The sequence below is a fragment of the Candoia aspera genome, chromosome 10 (genome assembly GCF_035149785.1).
Source record: "Candoia aspera isolate rCanAsp1 chromosome 10, rCanAsp1.hap2, whole genome shotgun sequence".
Classification (NCBI taxonomy): Eukaryota; Metazoa; Chordata; class Lepidosauria; order Squamata; family Boidae; genus Candoia; species Candoia aspera.
Genome location: NC_086162.1, coordinates 10,774,578 through 10,793,558, shown reverse-complemented (window position 1 = coordinate 10,793,558; position 18,981 = coordinate 10,774,578). Strand labels below are relative to the sequence as shown.

The 18,981-nt window shown below is 44.4% G+C and overlaps 1 protein-coding gene across 1 annotated transcript; it reads left to right on the top strand.

The window, feature by feature from the left end:
• The first annotated feature begins 274 nt into the window (after positions 1–274).
• Positions 275–17,974, top strand: PAFAH2 (platelet activating factor acetylhydrolase 2). The gene is made up of 10 exons (XM_063311810.1): positions 275–516; positions 7,251–7,401; positions 8,433–8,529; positions 10,423–10,491; positions 10,993–11,134; positions 11,311–11,424; positions 14,623–14,714; positions 14,863–15,033; positions 16,263–16,411; positions 16,832–17,974. The coding sequence occupies exons 1-10, from the start codon at positions 427–429 to the stop codon at positions 16,924–16,926; spliced, it is 1,170 nt and encodes a 389-aa protein (XP_063167880.1). The 5' UTR covers positions 275–426; the 3' UTR covers positions 16,927–17,974.
• The last annotated feature ends 1,007 nt before the right edge of the window (positions 17,975–18,981 follow it).

Sequence of the window (18,981 nt, the reverse complement as noted above, 5' to 3'; positions counted from 1 at the left end):
CAGCCAGCATGCTGGCTGGGGAATTCTGGGAATTGAAATCCACACTTTAAATGCCCAAGGGTGAGAAACACTGGTGTGGGGTTTCAACCCAATACTGCTGCCTTCTCAAGCCCCCTTTCCCAGATGTGCTGAACACCAACTCCCACCCAACCGCGCTGTCACAGCGCGAACACCTTTCGCTCCGCGCCCCAGGACGCGCGATCCTGACTCCGCAAAGCCCGCTGGCTCCGCCGCTCTTCCTCTCTCGGCTAAACAACTTCGGGATTTCCTCCTTTCGGTCCCTCCCGACTCCTCCCTCGCTCGGTGCAGAAAGATCGGTCGACCGCCAGCCAATGGCCGGGAAGAGCGAGAGGAGGAAGCGGAACGGAGCTGCCCCTTTCTCGGAGATCGTCTGAAAGGTGCCTGGAAGAAGACGAAGCTACCAGGATGGGGGTAACCCAGTCCCTGAGCTTGCCGCACGGGAAAGGCGCCTACCCGGTCGGTTGCACCGACGTGATGGTGGGCCAGACCCTGAAGGTAGGTGCGCGAGGGCGCCGAGGAAGGGGAAGCTGCGCGGCTAAAAGGGCCGGGTTTGGGGAATGGGGCTCTCGCCTCAACCAGAACGTGGGAGGAAGGGCTAATTCAATGAATGCCTACATTATCCCGGGTTTGCACCGGGCAGTATGTTGGGTTGTTGCCTTTGGCTTAGAACACTGTGTGAACCCAGCCCCTGGGTGCGTATTTTAGCTTGCGGTGTGGATGATTAGCTTGCGGTGTGGGTGATTAGCTTGCGGTGTGGGTTTATCCAATAAGCTGTGTTTAACCCATGGCTTAGCACAGTGTGTGAACTCAGCAAGTCACTAAGAGGTCAAGATATCGCTAGTTAAGATGAGAACCCTCCCAGCCTCTCTGCTTCCCACCTTCGTGATGTGTTGTCAATCCCAGGTTCCTTGTAATAAGCGCTGTGGAACTTTTTGGTCTCCATTGAAGCACCCTCCAGCCATTGTCCTTAGCAGATTCAGATTCCCAGGAACCTCTGGTCCTAAAAGTGATTTATAGACATTGCAATTAATAGCCATGACATTGCTAATCCCTTGTTCAGACTACCCAAATTGGAAGCCAGTCACTTCTGCTGAATTTGGCAAATGCACTCAGTCAGACACAGTGGTTTAGTTCAGCCATAGTGGCTAAACTGAAACCAAATAAACAATGATGGTTTTTTGAACAGCCCTTCTTCTCAAGCAATTATGTGGTTGGTGGTTTAGGCTTGTTGTCTGTGTGAACACAGTTGCAATGGGTTATTATTTAATGAAACTTTTCTCAACCTTGGCAACTTTAATATATCTGGACTTCAACTCCCAGAATTCCCAACATCTTAAAGTTGCCAAGGTTGAGAAATACTGGTTTAACATGTTATACAAACACAGTCCTGCGCTAATGGATGTCATAGCTGTGTGTAGTATGAGAAGGCATGTTTCTTTTTATCTTTTCTATATGCTCTAGTATTTTACGCTCTAGGACCCAGGATTTTCATAACGTGTAGGAGATTTGCTCACTTATGTCAAGCAGGGCATAATTTTATATATTTTGGTTGCTGCCGTTATTTGCCTTTTGTTTTTCCCTTAAGCTCAAAAAATCCCAAACTTTTCTTGTCCGACATCAACTCCAACCCTCCTCTTTTATCTTCAGGAACAGCTGTTGGGAGGACTGTGAAATGTGCTAGTGTTTGTGCTCTTCAGAGTTGAGGAATGCCAATTTAATTTAAGTACTGTATTGCTGACCTAAAGGAAGGGACGTGTCTGTTCAGGAAACTGTCCCTGCACAGGGCAGATTGATCCAGAGTTTCTCTACTATACTTAGGCACAACTATTTCTTTACTTAGCAGTTCTGCTGGGTGTTCATAGAATTGTAGAGTTGGAAGTGGTCTTAGAGGTCATTAGTCCCAACTGCTGCTCAGTGCAATTTCCACTAAAGCAGCATTTCTCAATCTCAGCAACTATAAAATGTCTGGATTTCAACTCCCAGAGTTCCCTAGCCAGCTGGAGAATATCATTTTCTAGTTATTGAGATTGAGAAGCACTGCGCTAGAGCATCTCTGATAGAAGCCCATCTGCTTTCTGTCTTCACTTGCTCCCAAGTATCCATAGCATTGCAGCCATTCCCATGTGGATTCAGAGGCAAGGCTTTCCAGATTTGGCAGGACTTAGGACTTAAGGGATAGCAAAACCTTATCATCCTCCTTCGGGAATGTACAGCTCAGAAGACTTAATAATGCAGATTTATTCTCTGTTGGTCAGACAGCACTTGGGGTGTTGGTTTTAGTTCCAGACACATTTTTAAAATAATTCAAGGAACAGGAAGAAGTTTAGAGAAGAACACTGAAGATGACCTGGGGACTAGAAATTCAATTCTACAAGAAGAGATTGAAATAATTGGGAATGTTTAGCCTTAAGAAGAGAAAGGGGAGAGATGTTGCACAGAGGAAGGTTAAAATCTATCATGATTACATACAGTATTTGTCCCAATCCCAACCTGACAAAATGGGATTGACATGACATGACCTCTCATATGGGATTATTGTAAAGACTAGTAGTCATGCATCAAGTAACAAACCCATGATTTATTTAATGGTAGTCTGAAGAAGCCACAGCTGGCTAGGTTCAAACAAACCACATAATGTCTTGGTTAGGTGCAAACAGGACCATGTATATGGGGTGATTTGTGCTGGGTGGGTATGAGATGAATGAATGAAAGAAAAATAGTTTGATTAATTTCTATCAAAAGATAGCCCTTGATTTTGATGCATCATGATTGAAAGTGTCAGGCTTTATTTAGAATTGAACCTGTTGGGTTTAATGGGGTGTACTTCCTAGAAGCATATGTTTTAGAATTAAAATCTTAACTGATAATTAGGGTCCACTGAACAAGAGCCTAATTATCTCTTAGTATGCTTTTAAGTTCCATCCATATAATCAAGGAGAGAGGGGAAAAAAAGGCCTTGTGTACCACACGGTCAATGTGATACAACACAGAGGGTAAGAAAGTATCATGAAGAAAGAAAAAATAAGCAAGGAATGATTCCAAAGTTAAATAACAATTTGTAAAGGAGATCAGTTGGTCCTCATGATGTCATCTTCTGCTACAGCCTAGAAAAATGGCTGTTTTGGGTTAACAGTGGAAGAAAGACTCTGATTGTGTTGGTACCAGGCTGGGTGTGAATGCTGAATCTGCAATTATTTCAGATTATTCATGTAAGTAAAAAGGCTGTGGTTTTGTACATGTGTCTTGACATTGTTTGTCTCGGGTGACTCACAGTAACTAAGAGGGCCAGATGACTTTCCTTCTGAGGGAAGGTTCACTGGAAAGCAAACCCTTGAAGGGCCTAGCACTAAGTCAGCCTTTCGTGAACCACGCGCTCTTTCAGTAAATTCAATATAACCCTTCAAGTGACATGGCTCAAAGCCGTTCAATGGGATTCACAGTTTGGCACATCTGGAGAGCGGTGGGTTGTTGAAAGCAGCTGTAAGCTGCTTCCTTGGTGGACATTGTCTGGATTGCAATGGGAACGAAGAATCACAATCCAGATCCTGAACTGAATCGCTTCCTGCCCCCAAATGGGGTGGCTTTTTGTAAACTAAAAGGGCATCAATAGAAAACAAGTATCTGAAGAGGAAGATCCTTATGTTATGAACCAGAGCAATTCCTATAGTAATGTGGCATCTGCTGTCCTAAAGTCTAAATGCCTAATGTGCCCTATGTTGGGTGTGTGTTTATTTTTTATTTTAGTTTTTGGTCTTTTTTGGTCTTGTCATTAGCCAGGAGTTTGCTGGCTAATGGCTATAATAAATGGAAACTGGGAGTGATCCTCAGGATCAGAAATGGAGATTTTGTTTCAGCTCAGTAATAGACCCCCAGTGACTGAAAACTGAGGTCATTATAAGTGGATACTAATTAAAAAGAAAAGGAAGGAAACAAATACAATCTGTTTTGTAAACATTCTAGGAACCAAAACAGAAAACAAGACAAAATAAAGAGAGACAAGGATAACCCTTTAAATGCATCCTTTGGGTTTATTTTATCTTTTTATAATATGTAGCCTTTAAACTAGCCTTTCTCAACTAGAGTTCCATAGCACCCTCGGGTTCTGCACGAAGTCACTAGGGGTTCCCTGGGAGATCACGACATTTTAAAAATTATTTCAAATTTGGGTAACTTCACATTAAAGAGGTAAGCTTCTTTATTTATTTTTAGTTTAAGAACACTGTTAATGCATATATATGGGCCTACACATGAAACAACTATAACCATCTTGTGACTTCTGGCCTATATTGGAGCCAGGGGTTCCCCAAGGCCTGAAAAGTATTTCAAGGGTTCCTCCAGGATCAAAAAGTTGAGAAAGGCTGCTTTAAACTGATCCTACTGCTTCCCTTGTTCGGACCAACCCCTGCACTGATTAGCACTTAAAAGCAATGTTAATTATTTGAGTTTGCAAATCCCCCAATTTAAATTATATTGTACTTTTTGGAAATTGCATTCCTTTTTACTACTTTTGTTTTTTGCTTGTTGGTACATTCCAACCCTGAACTGACTCAAGTGTTCCCCGTTTTTTTCTTCTGCTTTTTAATTATTGTGTAATTGTACAAGATAATAGTTCTAACACTGGTAACTTTACATTTTTTGAATATATATGTGCGTCATATGCTTTCTCCTGATTTTTATCTACGTCTGTGTTTAAGGAATTAAGGAAGAGCAATGTACCTAATGTGCCGTAGAGATTGCCTTGCAAAACAAAGGGCCAACCTTTGCTGGCATCTTTTTTTTTTTCCGCAAGAGCAACACTGCTTCTACACATTGGCTTTCTTAGAAGATAAAAATGGTGAGAGGTACCAAACACCTGCATGAAGGAAGATACGAACATGTTTGAGCAAGGAGTGGTTTTGCTTTGTGGTAAACAAATGTTTTGTGACTGGCTAAGGCTCATCATGACAGCCACTTGGTAAATAAGCAAGTGCCTTTTTTTTTTTTTTTGAGAAGGCTCACAATATACTCTCAAAATGCTGGTTTTATTTATTTATTACATTTGTCACCTGCTGAATCAACTAAGGATTCACAGCACAGTACAAGAGATTAAAACATCCATGATGCAGTCAGAATAAACCCCTCCAAATTATAAGGACAACCCTAACTTGTTGGAGCCTTCATCCTATTAAGCCAACAAGTGTATTGTAACTATCTTGAAGAAGCAGTGGCAACAATTTGTTAATTGCTCCATCTTGACCATCTTTCAGAATGATGTGCTGAAATACTCTGGCCCAGGAAACAGTAGCCTATCTCCATCCCTCCCTCTTGTTCTCTCTCTGTCTGCTTAAGGCTCTCATGTCTTTGAGAATGGACTGGTATATGCAAGTAAATACAGAAATCGGGTTTGATGTTTCCATAGTTTGCTGCCTCTTTCCTCCCCATCCAGAAGATAAAGTGAGTTCCTCCACAGAATGGATTCCATGAAAAGTAATCTTCCAAATCAAATTCATGGTGAATTCTTAGCCATGGACCTGAGAGTCAAATTGATTCTGATCTGACATACTGTAGCCTCTCACCCCTGGCAATATCATCATGCAGCTTTGATAAATCCTTAATTGAACTTAAACATTTGGAATTGAGATCTAGAAAATGACAGGGCCAAAATAATCTATGCCTGTTATGGTGCAATTAGCAGGTTTTCTATGGACAACTCCTAGCTACTCTATAACACCTTACATATTCCACAGGAGATTTTTTATCTTGGTTCAGGTAGTCCCTGGTTAACAACAGCAGTTGGGACTGAAATTTCTGTCGCTAAGCGCAACATAATGTGACTGTGCCGCTTAATGATGGCAGTTACGGCGCTTCTGGTTGCCGTTGTTAAGTGAATCCTGCAACATTGTTAAGTGCGATGTCACATTTGCGACCTCCTGCTGGCTTCCCCGTTGACTTTGCTTGTTGGAAGCTGGCAGTGAAGGTTGCAAATGGCAATTACATGACCACAGGACGTTGTGACATCGTAATTGTGAGCCAGCGGCCAAGCACCCAGATCATCATCCCGTGACTGCAGGGACACTGCAGTGGCTGCAACTAAAAGAACTGGTCACAAGTACCACTCATTAAGTTCAAATGGTCACTAATAAGTGGTCATTAAGCAAGGACTGCCTGTATAGACAAATATACTAGTTTCCCGTACATCAATTATATGTGTGTCTGCTCAGATACAGATGAATCAGTGAACAACAAACACACAGCTCCTCAATGTTTGGAGAAGACTTGTGCTATGGGGTGTGAACAGCATTGGACTAGGCATGGAGAAACCCAGGTTCCAGTTCCTGCTCAGCCACCGAAGCTCCCTGTGGCTTGGCTTTGGGCCAGCCCCTTCCTCTCAGCCCAAGATCCTGGGTGGTATAGTGGGGAAGGTGCTGGACTAGGAGTGGGGAGATCCAGGTTCTAGTCCCCCTTCAGCCACAGAAGCTCCCTGGGGAGCTTTGGGCCAATTCCTTCCTCTCAGCCCAGACTGGTGCCCATGAGATATGTTGGGGCTCTAGTTGAAGAATTCCAGGAATTGCAATCCACACCACACTAGGGAAGGCAGATATGAGTGTTACCGTGGAGTGATGTTAAGTCACTGCAATTGATGAGAAAACCTGTTGGCATGTAACCTTTTGGCATGGGGAAGTGGAGGAAGTTGAAAAAGCTTCTTTACTGCTTCCCAGGAGGAGCCATCAGGAGAAAAGGTGTGTCAGTCTACTCAGGTACAGCCTGGCCAATAGAATGGAAAGAATGGCCACAAATGGGACTATCCAATGAATGAAACTGGCACTTATCAGCCGGAGAATTGGAATCTCCGCAAATGGAACACCTCAGGAACCTTGAGCTGACCAAAACTTAGAACTGAGCCCAGATTTTTCTCTCTTAATTTTCCTTCACAGTACTACTTCAAGAGTCTCTAATATACCCTACATCTGCCTGTTCTGTGTCTACGGTTATTGTGTGTTATTGTCTCCCACTGCATCTAGCAATACTGTCTGTGCTCATCTGCAAAAGTATCGGCGCTGCAGTGGGGCAGGGGAAGATGAGGGGCTGGGGCAAGAAAAGAGGCATTAAAGAAGGATTCGAGGGGCCTAAAGGAGGTGGCGGAGCACAGACGTTCTGAGAGGCAGTTCTGAGGGGCCGGAGGGGAGAAAGGCTGGTATCTGCCAAAGATGGGTCGGGGTGCATGCTAACTTGACCCTTCTTTTCCATAGGGCCTCTTCTTCCGCCTGTTCTACCCCTGTGTTCCTCGGGATGAGGCCGAGCAGCCCTCCTGGATTCCTCGCTACGAATATTATTCCGGACTAGCTGACTACATGAGCTTGAATAGGAAATGGTTTGCACCACTTCTTAGCGTCACGTTTGGTAAGATGACTGGTGGCTCATGAGTTACCCAGTGAGAGAGTCTGTGGGCCCCACAGCTGTTCTTGTGCCTAGCCCAGTGCTTCTCAGCCATGGCGGCTTTAAGATGTGTGGACCGGGGAATGGGGAATTCTGGGAGTTGAAGTCCACACATCTTAACGCCCCCAAGGTTGAGAAACACGGGCCTAATCAATCCTGAGATTGGGACACTTCCTCAGACAACACCAATATATTCTGTGGTCCCACTGCCCTGCAATATGGAACCTGCAGTTCATTGCAAAAGACCACACCAAATCGTAATAAATCACTTTTATACTTTTTCAACAGCATGGCTTCATTGCTAATATTATCTGTTGTCCCATAAATGTGGGGGTCATAATCTCGATTATGTCTCCCCCAAATACTTCATATTTTTTTGGGCATCTAAAGGTAGATGCTTGATGATGTTTTAAAAATATGCTTTAAATGGATGAACTAAATTAGCCAATTAGCTTAATTCTGCGCCGTGTCTTTGAGAAGACAATGCCTAACTCAGAATGTACTATTTAAATCTAAAGTGTGTCTGTGTGTGTGTGTTGATATGTTTCCCTCCTGGACATCTCTGCATCAGAGTCTTGTTATCTGTCACTAATGCAGTATTTTTGCTAATTGATGGGAAACCACTTCTGGCTTCCAGTTGTACAGCTCTTTGTCCTTTCACTGCACAGTTTGTGCATACTGAACCACAATCTTCCTCTCCACCTGTGTTTTTTAGGCCTTGCTCAAACTGAAAAGGTCATACGATGTCAACATCTTGCTTTACTTCTCCTTTAATACAGTCTTTATTCCCTTATTTATGCCTTGGTGTTTCCTATGAAATGTCTTTGGTGGCTCACATGTCTTCTTAAAACCAAGCGTGTTTCTTGCCTTGAGGGAGGTGGGTTAGAAATTTCTCAATAACTGCCTTGGCTGTGAAGTCACTCTTTTACAACGCATGAGAGCCCGTAACATCTTTTGTGACCCTTTGCTTTCGCATGTGCTGTTCATTTTTGCAGGATCGTGTAGGATCCCCGTGAGCTGGGATGCGCCTTTTAGAGCCAGTTCCCACAAATATCCATTGATCGTATTCTCCCATGGGCTAGGAGCCTTTCGGTGAGTCTTTGCAGGTGGGGTAGAAAGCTGACCAGTTCAGAAAAGCCAGGAATGAGGATGCTGGTGTGTGTACAGGTAGTCCTGGCTTAACAGCCGTCCGTTTAATGATGGTCCAAAATTACAATGACCTTGGGAAAAGTGCTTTACGACCTGTACTCACACCACTCCTGCAGAAACCATCACACCACTCCCACAGTCATGTGATCACAATTCGGGCACTTGGCAGCCAGCTTGTATTGACAACCAGTTGCAGCATCCTGTGGTCACGTGATCGCGACTTGCGAGCTTTTTTTGCCCATTTCCAGCAAAAAAATCCATTGGGGAAGCTGGATTCACTTAACAACCATTGTAAATTGGTCATAAAATAGTGTCTGGTCCCGTGGTGACTCACTTAATGACCGCACTACTTAACAACCAATTTGCTGGTCCCTATTGTGCTTAAGTGAGGACTACTTGTATGTGAGTTTAGGATCCCCAAGTGACATTCATGGAAATCTCCCAGGGGATCCTGTATGACTCTCATCCACTCTGTAGCAGAAGGCTTGATCTCTTCTCCAGGTTGCCAAAAGTGGGTGGCAGGTTTTCCTCCCTATATCCTAGCATGCAATCTTCTGATTTAATAATGCAGTCAATCCCTCTCCCCGAAACAGGAGTAGTGGAGCTACAACCCAGAGGGAGGATGGAAGCTGGGCCACGCTGGATTGTCACCCCAGCCTCTAAGTCTTCAGTCCTCCCATGAAGCATTAAGAAGTGCAGCCTCCCGCCACCCCAGATGTGTCCCCCGATACGTGCCAGTAAAATAACTCTACATATGCAGCTCATTTGCTGCTCCCCTTTTGGCTTTTGTGGGACATCTGCCTGGGGATTTGTAGGGCTCCCCTCTTACAGCTGCTTCAGAAGTCACTGAAAACATGGCTTGAAAATATGGCTCTGCTCCCAGGCCTGGGGTTCAGGTGGATGCTGAGCCATTGTTTTGCTGGCTGGGGGTCTATTTGGCTGTCTTTCTCTTCTGCGTGCACGTGCTTTTTATTGCCGGGGGGAGGTGTCTCTGTGTGTAATGTAAGCCACCCAGAGTCTTTTGGGAGTCAGGTGGCCTCCAGAAGAAATAAAATGTCCATCTCTGGAGCTCTGGGTAGGTTGGAGAGAAAGACCAGCAGCCCCTGCATGTTGTGGGTTGAAGAAGGGAAGGAAAGGGCGATGGATGCAGGTGTAGAGAGATTTTTTTCTTTTTAAAAGGAGGGAAAACAGGTTAAGCAACTATCCATGCTGGAGCTGAGCAAATCAAAAGGGGATGTGGGGAGAGGGAAGAAGTGGCCAAGGCTCAGACTGCTGAGTGTTTCAGGGGAGGTGGTAAATGTCAGGGTTGAAACCTGTCTGGCTAGAAACTTGAACAGGGAAGTTTCAGACCGACTGGCCTCATCTTTGGAGCCTTCCCAAGAGATCTTCTTCAGACCTCCTGCCTGAAGTGCTTTTAAACCCCCGGAACTGCCTCTGACCGCAGTTGCTGAAAACGGGTGCCGTACAGTAGTTTCCTTTCGCTTAGAGCTAGAGCAGTGTTTTCAAACTTGGCAACTTTAAGATGTGTGGACTTCGATGAATTCTGGGAGTTGAAGTCCACACATCTTAAAGTTGCCAAGTTTGAAAAATAGAGGATGCTCAGACTCTGGGGGAAACCCTAGAACTGACTTAACCTTAATCCCCTTAAAACCCAGGTGGCACTTGAGTTGCACCATCACAACCGCCATCTTGATTTTTGTTACCATACCCTGCAGACACTTCTGCCCCCATTATTTTTTCTTTTATCTTTGCTGATGTGTTTGTTTCACAACCAAATAATTTAAAAGAAGCAGCATGCCTCTGTTCCAATTACCTTCTTTCTCCTTCCGTTTTCAGAACCGTATACTCCGCCATCTGTGTTGAGATGGCTTCTCGAGGGTTTTTGGTGATGGCCCTTGAGCACAGGTGAGACTGAATCCCTTTGGAGAAGGCATTCTAAGAGCAGATTCATGCATTTATGGTTTTTAAAAATGCACTGCATTTATTCCTGTCCTAGAATTCAGTTTCTTGATAGAAGTGGCCACACTTTTCAAGCCATTGCTCTCACGGTTGCACAACGGAAGAAGAGGGGAGCTGGGCCAGTCAGTTTTGAAGCTCAGCTCATTTCAGTCTGGATTACCCGACCTAGGCCTGGATGCAAGTTCTAGAAACCCTTTCTTGGATTACTCTTTGATTTCAGGATTACAGCAACATGAAGCTAAGATTAGATCATGGCTTGTTTCCAGGAAAGGGTTGTCACATAGACCCAAAGGAAGACTGAGTAAAGTTTTTAATGGCACACTGAAAAACATTTGGCTTCAAGCAGGAGCTTAGAAAAAGTTGAGTTGCTGAAGGAGATTCCTGTTCTTCTTTGCTTTCCCATCTGTTCTACCCCAAGCTGACGCTCAGGATGCCTGCTCTTTTCAGAGACCGATCGGCTTCTGCTACTTATTTTTGCAAGCTGGATCCGGAAGCCCCGGATTTCCCTGAGGCTCAGATGCATGAAGAATGGCTCACATACCGGGGGGTCCCAAAAGACCAGAAGGAGTTTCGTTTCCGAAACCCGCAGGTATTGCACCTCAACCCTCTCAGACAGCCAGGTCCCTTAAGCTGGTCTTGAATATGACAAACTTCATCAAACTATCTGATTTCTCTTTGCATCCTGCTGTGATGTTGGGCTTACCCCTGGGTGAGAGAGAGGGAGAGTTGAGGAACAAGAGTGTAATTCTAAATTCTTCACTGCAGCTCCATCAAAGAGCCAACGAGTGCATACAGGGACTCAAGCTGATCCGAAGCATCAACAGCGGCAAGGCCGTCGTGAACCTCCTGCGCACTGATTTTGACCTCTCTGCCCTGAAGGTAAATACGCCAGGCTCATGCACGCAAGGGGATCCAAATGACAAAGGCAGCATTTGCCATTGCACCGCAGGCTCCGCCCCTTTCGAGCATGCGCAGGATGTCTTAGCAGACCTAGAAAAGAGGTGGGGCTCATGTCACCTGATGCAAGGCTGCTTTCGTCAGACGGGCCTGTTGGACACCCCACTCCCCCCACAGATATTGCAGCCATATTTCTAATGGGCAGGTACAGGCAGTCCTCACTTAACCATAATTGGGGCCAGAATTTCAGTTGCTAAGCAAAGCAGTTATTAAGTGAATCTGACCCGATTTTACAGCCTTCTTTGCGGCGGTCGTTAAGCAAATCACTGCGGTCTTTAGGTGAACCACGTGATTGTTAAGTGAATCACGCAATTCCCCAATTATTTTACTTGCCGGAAACCAACTGGGAAGGTTGCAAATGGTGATCGTGTGACCACAGGATGCTGTGACAGTCGTAAACACAAACCAGTTGCCAAGAGCCAGAATCATGATCATGTGACTCTGGGGACGCTGCAACAGTCATAAGTATGAGGACTGGTTGCAAGTTGGTTTTTAGCGCTGTTGGAGGTCCAAACTGTTGCTAAACAAATGGTCGTTAAGCAAGGACTACCTGTATTTTGGAGACCATCTTTAAAGATTAAGTACTATGAATGCTTTTTCTGTCTTGCGTCGGAAATGTATTTTCCTGAGTGTTTGAGATAGCTTGCTTTTGTTCCCATTTTATAGATGGGAGGACTGAAGCTGACTTGCTTGCCTACCTTTGTGGCAAAGAAGCTTGCATCTTTTTTATGCGCTTACCCCCCTCCCCCCATTTCTTAAAAAGCAGTTCAGATAGGGTTACCAGATATCTGGCAAAAAGAGAACAGACGCAGCCTTACAATCAAATATTGTCCAGCTTTTTGAGTATCTAACAAGCTCTCTCTTCCTGAGCAGCTTTCCTCTGGAACAAGGGTTTCCCTAATAAGTGCTAACCTCACCTCTGTGACCTTAATTGGTTGATTATAGGTAGTCCTCACTTAACGACTACAATTGGGACCAGAATTTTGGTTGCTAAGTGAAGTGGTCATTAAGCAAATCTGACCGATTTTATGACCTTTTTTGCGGTGGCCGTTCAATGAATCACTGCAGGGTTAAGCAAACCACATGGTCGTTAAACAAATCACGCGGTTCCCCATTGATTTTGCTTGCCAGAAGCTGCCCAGGAAGGTTGAAAATGGCCATCATATAGCCACAGGATGCTGTGATGGTCATAAATGTGAGGACCAGTCGCAAGTCAGTTTTTCCAGCACTGTCCTAACTCAAAACCCTGGCTAAACAAATGGTTGTTAAGCAAGGATCACCCTAAGTCTGCTGCCTGAAATTGACAAGACCTTAATCAATTACACACTGAAGGCTTTTGCCTCCTAACTGGCTCTAGCACATTCCTGGGAGTGAAAAACCAGTCCTTCTGATGCTAGAAAAAGTAATTTCATATACATGTAGACCTAAGTACTTTTTTTTTTGGCAGTTTTTCACTGTAATTTTTGTTTTGGATGCCAAGAAAGTGAAGCAGTTAGTGTGTCTTCTTTTTCCCATTTGTCCTCCCTTCCAATTGTCCATGTCCTCCTTTGCCTGTTCAGATATCTGGTAACCCTAAATCCATTGGCTTAAACGTTATATATCAAAACCATGTAAAAACTGAAACATGGAACTTCAGACCACACCCACGTGCAGTGAAATGAAAAGCAGAAGGGATCGACTGAGCCACTCCTAAGGAGATGGGCTCACAATTCTATGGGCTCTGCACCCCCTCCCCTGGCAGCCCCCCAGTTTATAAACCCAGGCAGTTCCCATTGCAGCTTCCTCGGTCTCTAGTTCCCAAAGGCATCCTGTGATTTTACTCTCAGCCACCAGGGGGAGCCAAGACCTGTTCTTCTCATACCGAGCAAACCTCTCTTGTCTATGTGGAAAGTACATGGGAGCAGAACTAGTAGAAAATTGAGACACATTATTTTTGTTATTATTACAATTATTATATTTCAGCCCTGCTTTGTTTTTTTTTATTTGGTCAATTCAAGGCATTGAACATACCTCCTGCCTCCTATTTTCCCCATAACAAATGACGTGGCCTTTCCTGAACGCGTCTATTCCAGATTCATCGGATGACAACCCTCATTGCCCGCAGCCAGCGTGGCAAATACCCACGCTGGCCAGGGGCAGCATGAGCTAAATTTCAACAATGCTCTGCTTAGTAGCCCCAGTTACTGTTTCCACAACAGCTCGCTTCTCTTGATTTATTTTTAAACTATATTACGGCACAATAAATTAAATCCAGGTTAATAAAACCCAGTAGCTATGTTCATATAACACTCTATGCACCAACAGACTGTAATATCACTAGATGCACTGGTCTGTTTCAGACATGCAAAATGCTAAGACGATGGCTGGATTTTGCAACCAAGTGGAAATCATGCTGGGCTAATGTTGGGTCCTTTCCTGCTGCCTTAGCATTTTACTGCTGCTTATAGCAGGATTCTTGAAGTTACCATCCATGCTGGAGATGGTAGTTGCACCTACAGAAGGCTCTCAGCGTAACATCAAAGCATCGCTGTTCTCCCCCACGCTCCTGTCCACAGTAACCATAATTTCCTAAAGGAAGTGGTGGAGATAAAAGGGAATTTAGAGGCAGCATTTTGGAGTTTGACTTGGAGTGTATTTACTTGTGCACATGCGCATGTAAACGTGCACTAAAGGAATTGTGCATTCATGTTTACTACTGGGAATTGTTAGTACAGTATTGACAGCTAGGAGATGTGCCTCAGCCTTCACAGACCTGATGCCTTCCAGAATTCTTGTAGTGTAATGCTCTGAATTTTTCCTGTGGGGAGATTGAAATGGGTTTGGGATACAATGGTTTTCTCTCTTCCATAAAAATGAGAGATCCTATCATTGATAGACTCCTAGACCTCCCCTTGTTCTTGTAGGTGGATGGCCAGTCTGGGGTTTCCCTAAACTACAGCTCCCAGCATTCCCCACTACTGGGCAGCTGGCTGGGCTTGCTGAGCTGTGGTTCCCAGTAACTAGGGAATTGCAGGTTTCAACCTTACCTTTGGAGCCTTCCAGCATTGCACACTTGTGAGATTGTTGGGTCATGACATCTAGGAGGTGGCTTCCTTAAACCCCTCTCCCCATCCATTGCAGGACAACGTGGACCTGACCAAAGCAGTTGTCATGGGCCACTCTTTCGGAGGAGCAACGTCTGTGTTAGCCCTTGTTAAAGAAGCTCAGTTTAAGTGAGTATCTTCCAAAGTTGCTTTAAAGGGATTTCTTTTTTTTTTTTTAAGGAAGTGGCAACCTCAAAGAGCAATAAATTACTATGAGGGGACCCAAGGTTCTGGTGTCCTGCTTGCCCACATGCCATGCACTTATTTCCCCCTGCAGGTGTGCTGTTGCCCTTGACGCGTGGATGTTCCCCTTGGAGAATTCGGTCTTCCCAAAAGTGACCAAGCCAGTTCTTTTTATCAACACAGAGTCGTTTCAGACTGCAGAAAGCGTGGCCAAAATGAAAAAAATCACCACCACCAGCAGGGAAAGCAAGATCATAACAATCCTGTGAGTCTGCGCAGTCTCCAACGGTGATCAGCGCCTTTCCGTAGTAGTAGTGAATATACACCCAACGTAGGTGTCATTCACAGATTAGACAAACAGTGTCTGCCTGCAGGCTTGCAATCTAAGCAGACATGACATGTGGAAGGAGTAGGGGGGGAGGGGGGGAATTAAAAATATGGTGAGATCTGAACTGAGGAGGAGGAGGGACCATTTAGGGAAAACGGGGGAGTAAGTAGGAAAATATGGTAAACAACAAAGAACAGCATGGATTAGCAAAGCAAAGAGGTTGCCTCATTGTTTCCAGCGAGATCGCCTCTTCCCTAATAAGTGATATAAAATTAATTTGGGGTTTGGCATAGCACAGAATTAGAATATCAGTTTGGCTTTGGAGGTGCAATTTTGGGAGAGTGCAAAACCAGTCCCTTAAGATTGAAAGCTTTTGAAAGGGAGACGTTACCAGATGGTGGTGTGTGTGTGTGTGTTTGTGTCTTCCGGTGCCTGAAGGATGACACTCCGTAGAGTGGTTTTGAGGCTTGTTTCAGCCAGGAGTGCAATGGAAGCATCAGGTCTGCTTCTTAAAATAGCAGTAGCAAGGCTTTTTTTGCTCGTTTTCAAAGAAAAGGGAAGAAAAAAAGAACCGCTGTCATCTTGTTGAACAGTAAGAGACCCTCGTTCAAAAATCCCAAGTAGGGTTCTTTCATCAGCAGACAATGGGTGGTTGTGTGAAGATGAGAAAAACACGCCACTTTCTCTTTTTTTCCTTTAAACTCTGCTAAATCAGACCAGTGTTTTGTCTGGTCTATCCATCGTTCCCAAAGAACTTTACTGCTAGCATGGTGAAGGGGCTGTCTGCTACTGCTGTGATGTTTTTCTTTGTTTCATAAAGCACCAGAGATGGACATAAGGCAGTATCCCACCATTGCTCCCCCAGGCAAATACTAGGAAGCTAGACTGCCTTCCAACTGGGAGTTTCATGCCGAGGCCAGAGAAAAGTTGAACATTTCAGATTGTTAAGTCCTATTTCAAGCCTCTCAGCTACTGGATTTCACAACATCTTCTGATACTCTAAATGGCGTCCTGTGTGAAGTTCTTTCATTGCGCAGAAGGGGTTGGAATGAACTTTCTTGATCGCTAAATCTGTGAGATGTCCCACCTTTGGACCTGGGGATCCATTGGATCCTGTTCTTCTGTGATTTTTGCCACTTTTCATCTTTATATCCTTTTCCTCCTAGGGGTACTGTCCACCAGAGTCAGACGGATTTCACCTTCTTTGCAGGGAATCTTGTCAACAGGGTCTTCAGGACAAGAGGTACCATCGATCCCTATGAAGGCCTGAACATCACCAACCAGGCTGCTCTTGCTTTCTTACAAAAACATCTCCGTAAGTCCATCTTGTGAAAGTTGTTTATTACTCTAAAAGAGACATCACCCTATAAATAACAAGACACCCACCAGACAAAAGGCAAAGTAAGCTAGGTGGGTGGAGAGCATTCGGGGTGGGGACTGAGGAGAGCCAATTTCACCAGTTTGCCTTCTCCTAAGTGGGTGTGCTTATTCTGCATGCTACAACAACTTTTTTTATGAATGGGCAAAACGTTCCGTGCTATTTCCAGAAAGAGTCACAATATGCTCTCAACATTCCAGATAGGCCACCTGCCTAAAAAGGTGCTGTATCCCCTCTAGCAGAAACTTCACTGCATAATGTGCTTGAAGACTCAACAATGGTGACGATGGTAATAATAGTCTTTACAGCTCAGCACCATAGCCTCTAGGTGCATAACTCTTCCATTTCTCCATCTAGAACTCAAAGAAGATTTTGACCAGTGGGATAATCTTCTGGAAGGCGTTGGTGACTCCGTGGTTCTGGATAGTCCCCTGGCAAAGTCTAGCCTCTAGGCAAGAAATCCCACCCCCCAAATTGTTTTGGGGCATCTTCTGGATTAGTTCCCCCCCCTTCCTTTGAAGGGATAGAAAGCACCCTTGATACAAAATGGCTCTCCAGATGCTGGACATTCTGCAGAATTGCTCTTCATGATGATGGATATTTTGCCAAGATCTCCTGCTGTGAAGGCTCCTTTTCTTTAGGAAGCACCTGCTGCCTAGAAACGTTTTGAGTTTCCTTAAATATGCCTCTCATTCCACCAGGATCACAGCAAGGCCTTAAGAAAGGGCTGAGTTTAATTGTGAGTGAAGGAACCAAAATAAGTTGGGGGGGCGGGATGTACGTTTGTGTGCAATCCTTAGGGAATTTCCTTGCACTTTAAAGTAAAATATAGCAGGAAAACAACATAGATACTTACTGTAGATTCTAGGCAGCAGCTATCTTGATAGCATCCTTTTTCCAACTTGCATTCCAGCAACCAGAGAAGGAAGGACTATCATGGTCTAAAGCTGTTATTTACAATTATGAAGCTGGGTTGTGAAGATAGTTCCTTTCCAACTACCTTGCAGGGTAGGAAGAAGGAATATACAATCCTGGCATGATGTTGTGAGAGAAAATCTCTATAGAATGTACGTGAAGCAAGAGCTTAAACATTTGGATGTCTGAGTGTCAAAGCTTTAATCTGTCTTCTGATAAGTACAAGTTTTCTGATAGACCAGGTTTGCTACGGCAGGCATTTTGTGAATCACAAGCCTTCATGCTAGTGGCCAGAAGAGAAAGACCTCTGGTGCTAAGGAACTTTGTGCTTGCACTTTCCAGGGCAAAGTCTCTGGGGCAAATTGTCATGGTTGCCAGAATTCTATCATTGAACTGGAAATAGGGCACATCATTCATAATCCTTCTGAGTCTATTGAAAAATGTCTGCACTGTGGTTCCCCTACCACTGGAGCACAAACATAGCACCTCTCTGCAGTTTTTTAAAACAGCCGTGTCTTTTCACGAGATTCTGCCTATCGTGGGTTTTGAAGACCCTTTTTGGAACTGAATCCATAGCACTGTAAAGTTTTCATATATTCATAAAAAAGGGAGGAGTAATTTTGATTTTTTTTAATATAAAACAAAAGATGTAATGGGATGTGAGAAAGACCTTGACAGAGGAGCGAAGAGATACTGCCAAGAGAATGGTCAGATAAGAGACGGCATAGCCCGCAGCTGCATAATGGGTGAAGAAAGAGGCTCAGAAGGGACCCTCCCTAAGTTCTCGAGCTGTAAAGGTGACTGTGGGAGATTTGTACTTTCAGACTTGCAAGATTCTGTCAATGTACCTTTGCAATAAAGTAGAATTAGCTTATCTAGTCATGTTTCCTGTCTGGTCTACCTGGTAAGGCTGACAGTAAAATACAGGAACAATAATTACTGGTTCAACATACAACAAATTGCTTTGTGTGCATGAATTGGTGGGCAAAAGAGAAAGAGCAGACTAGCCACTACATGATGGCCTACCCCGCAATCTTATACTCATCTATGTAGAAGTTTATCTAATTAAGTTCATAGAGTTTACTACTTGGCAAATCCTTAGTCCCTTCGGTGTAATCTACATTTACAACCGCCATTAAGTTTTTGTACTTGGTAGGTTGGATGGTTTACATTCCACTGTATTCATCCCACGTTCACCCAAGCAGGCTGCCATTAAACCTTTTTTAGATCAGTGTTTTTTATCAGATTTGAACACTGCTGTGCAGGGGATTCCACCATATTAATATGGAAGAAACAGAATTAAAAATGATGCTTCACCTAGGGCTATTGCTACCTATTCTGAGTTCACCACCTCAGAAGAACCCCCTTGCGGTCTTGGCTGTATCTCAAACCATTCTTGGCCAAGAAAGTTGGAATTCTAAGCATTAAGGAGCGAGCATTTCCTCCAGCAGTGGGAATCCATCAGGATCTGTTTGGGTGCAGTCTCAGCTGCTGTGATGGCTGCATCTTAGCAGCGATAATTGCTGTGGGCCTCTGTGGGCAATCCTGGGGGATAAGAAAGGAATAGGAAGGCACAGTCTGTTCTGCTGTCC

What these genes read in the sequence shown, in the direction of transcription:
- PAFAH2 (XM_063311810.1), top strand. Translation starts at nt 427, where the DNA reads ATGGGGGTAACCCAGTCCCTGAGCTTGCCGCACGGGAAAGGCGCCTAC. An exon ending in ACTTCTTAGCGTCACGTTTG is followed by an intron (nt 7,402 to 8,432) that starts GTAAGATGACTG and finishes TCATTTTTGCAG; the next exon opens with GATCGTGTAGGATCCCCGTG. An exon ending in CATGGGCTAGGAGCCTTTCG is followed by an intron (nt 8,530 to 10,422) that starts GTGAGTCTTTGC and finishes TTCCGTTTTCAG; the next exon opens with AACCGTATACTCCGCCATCT.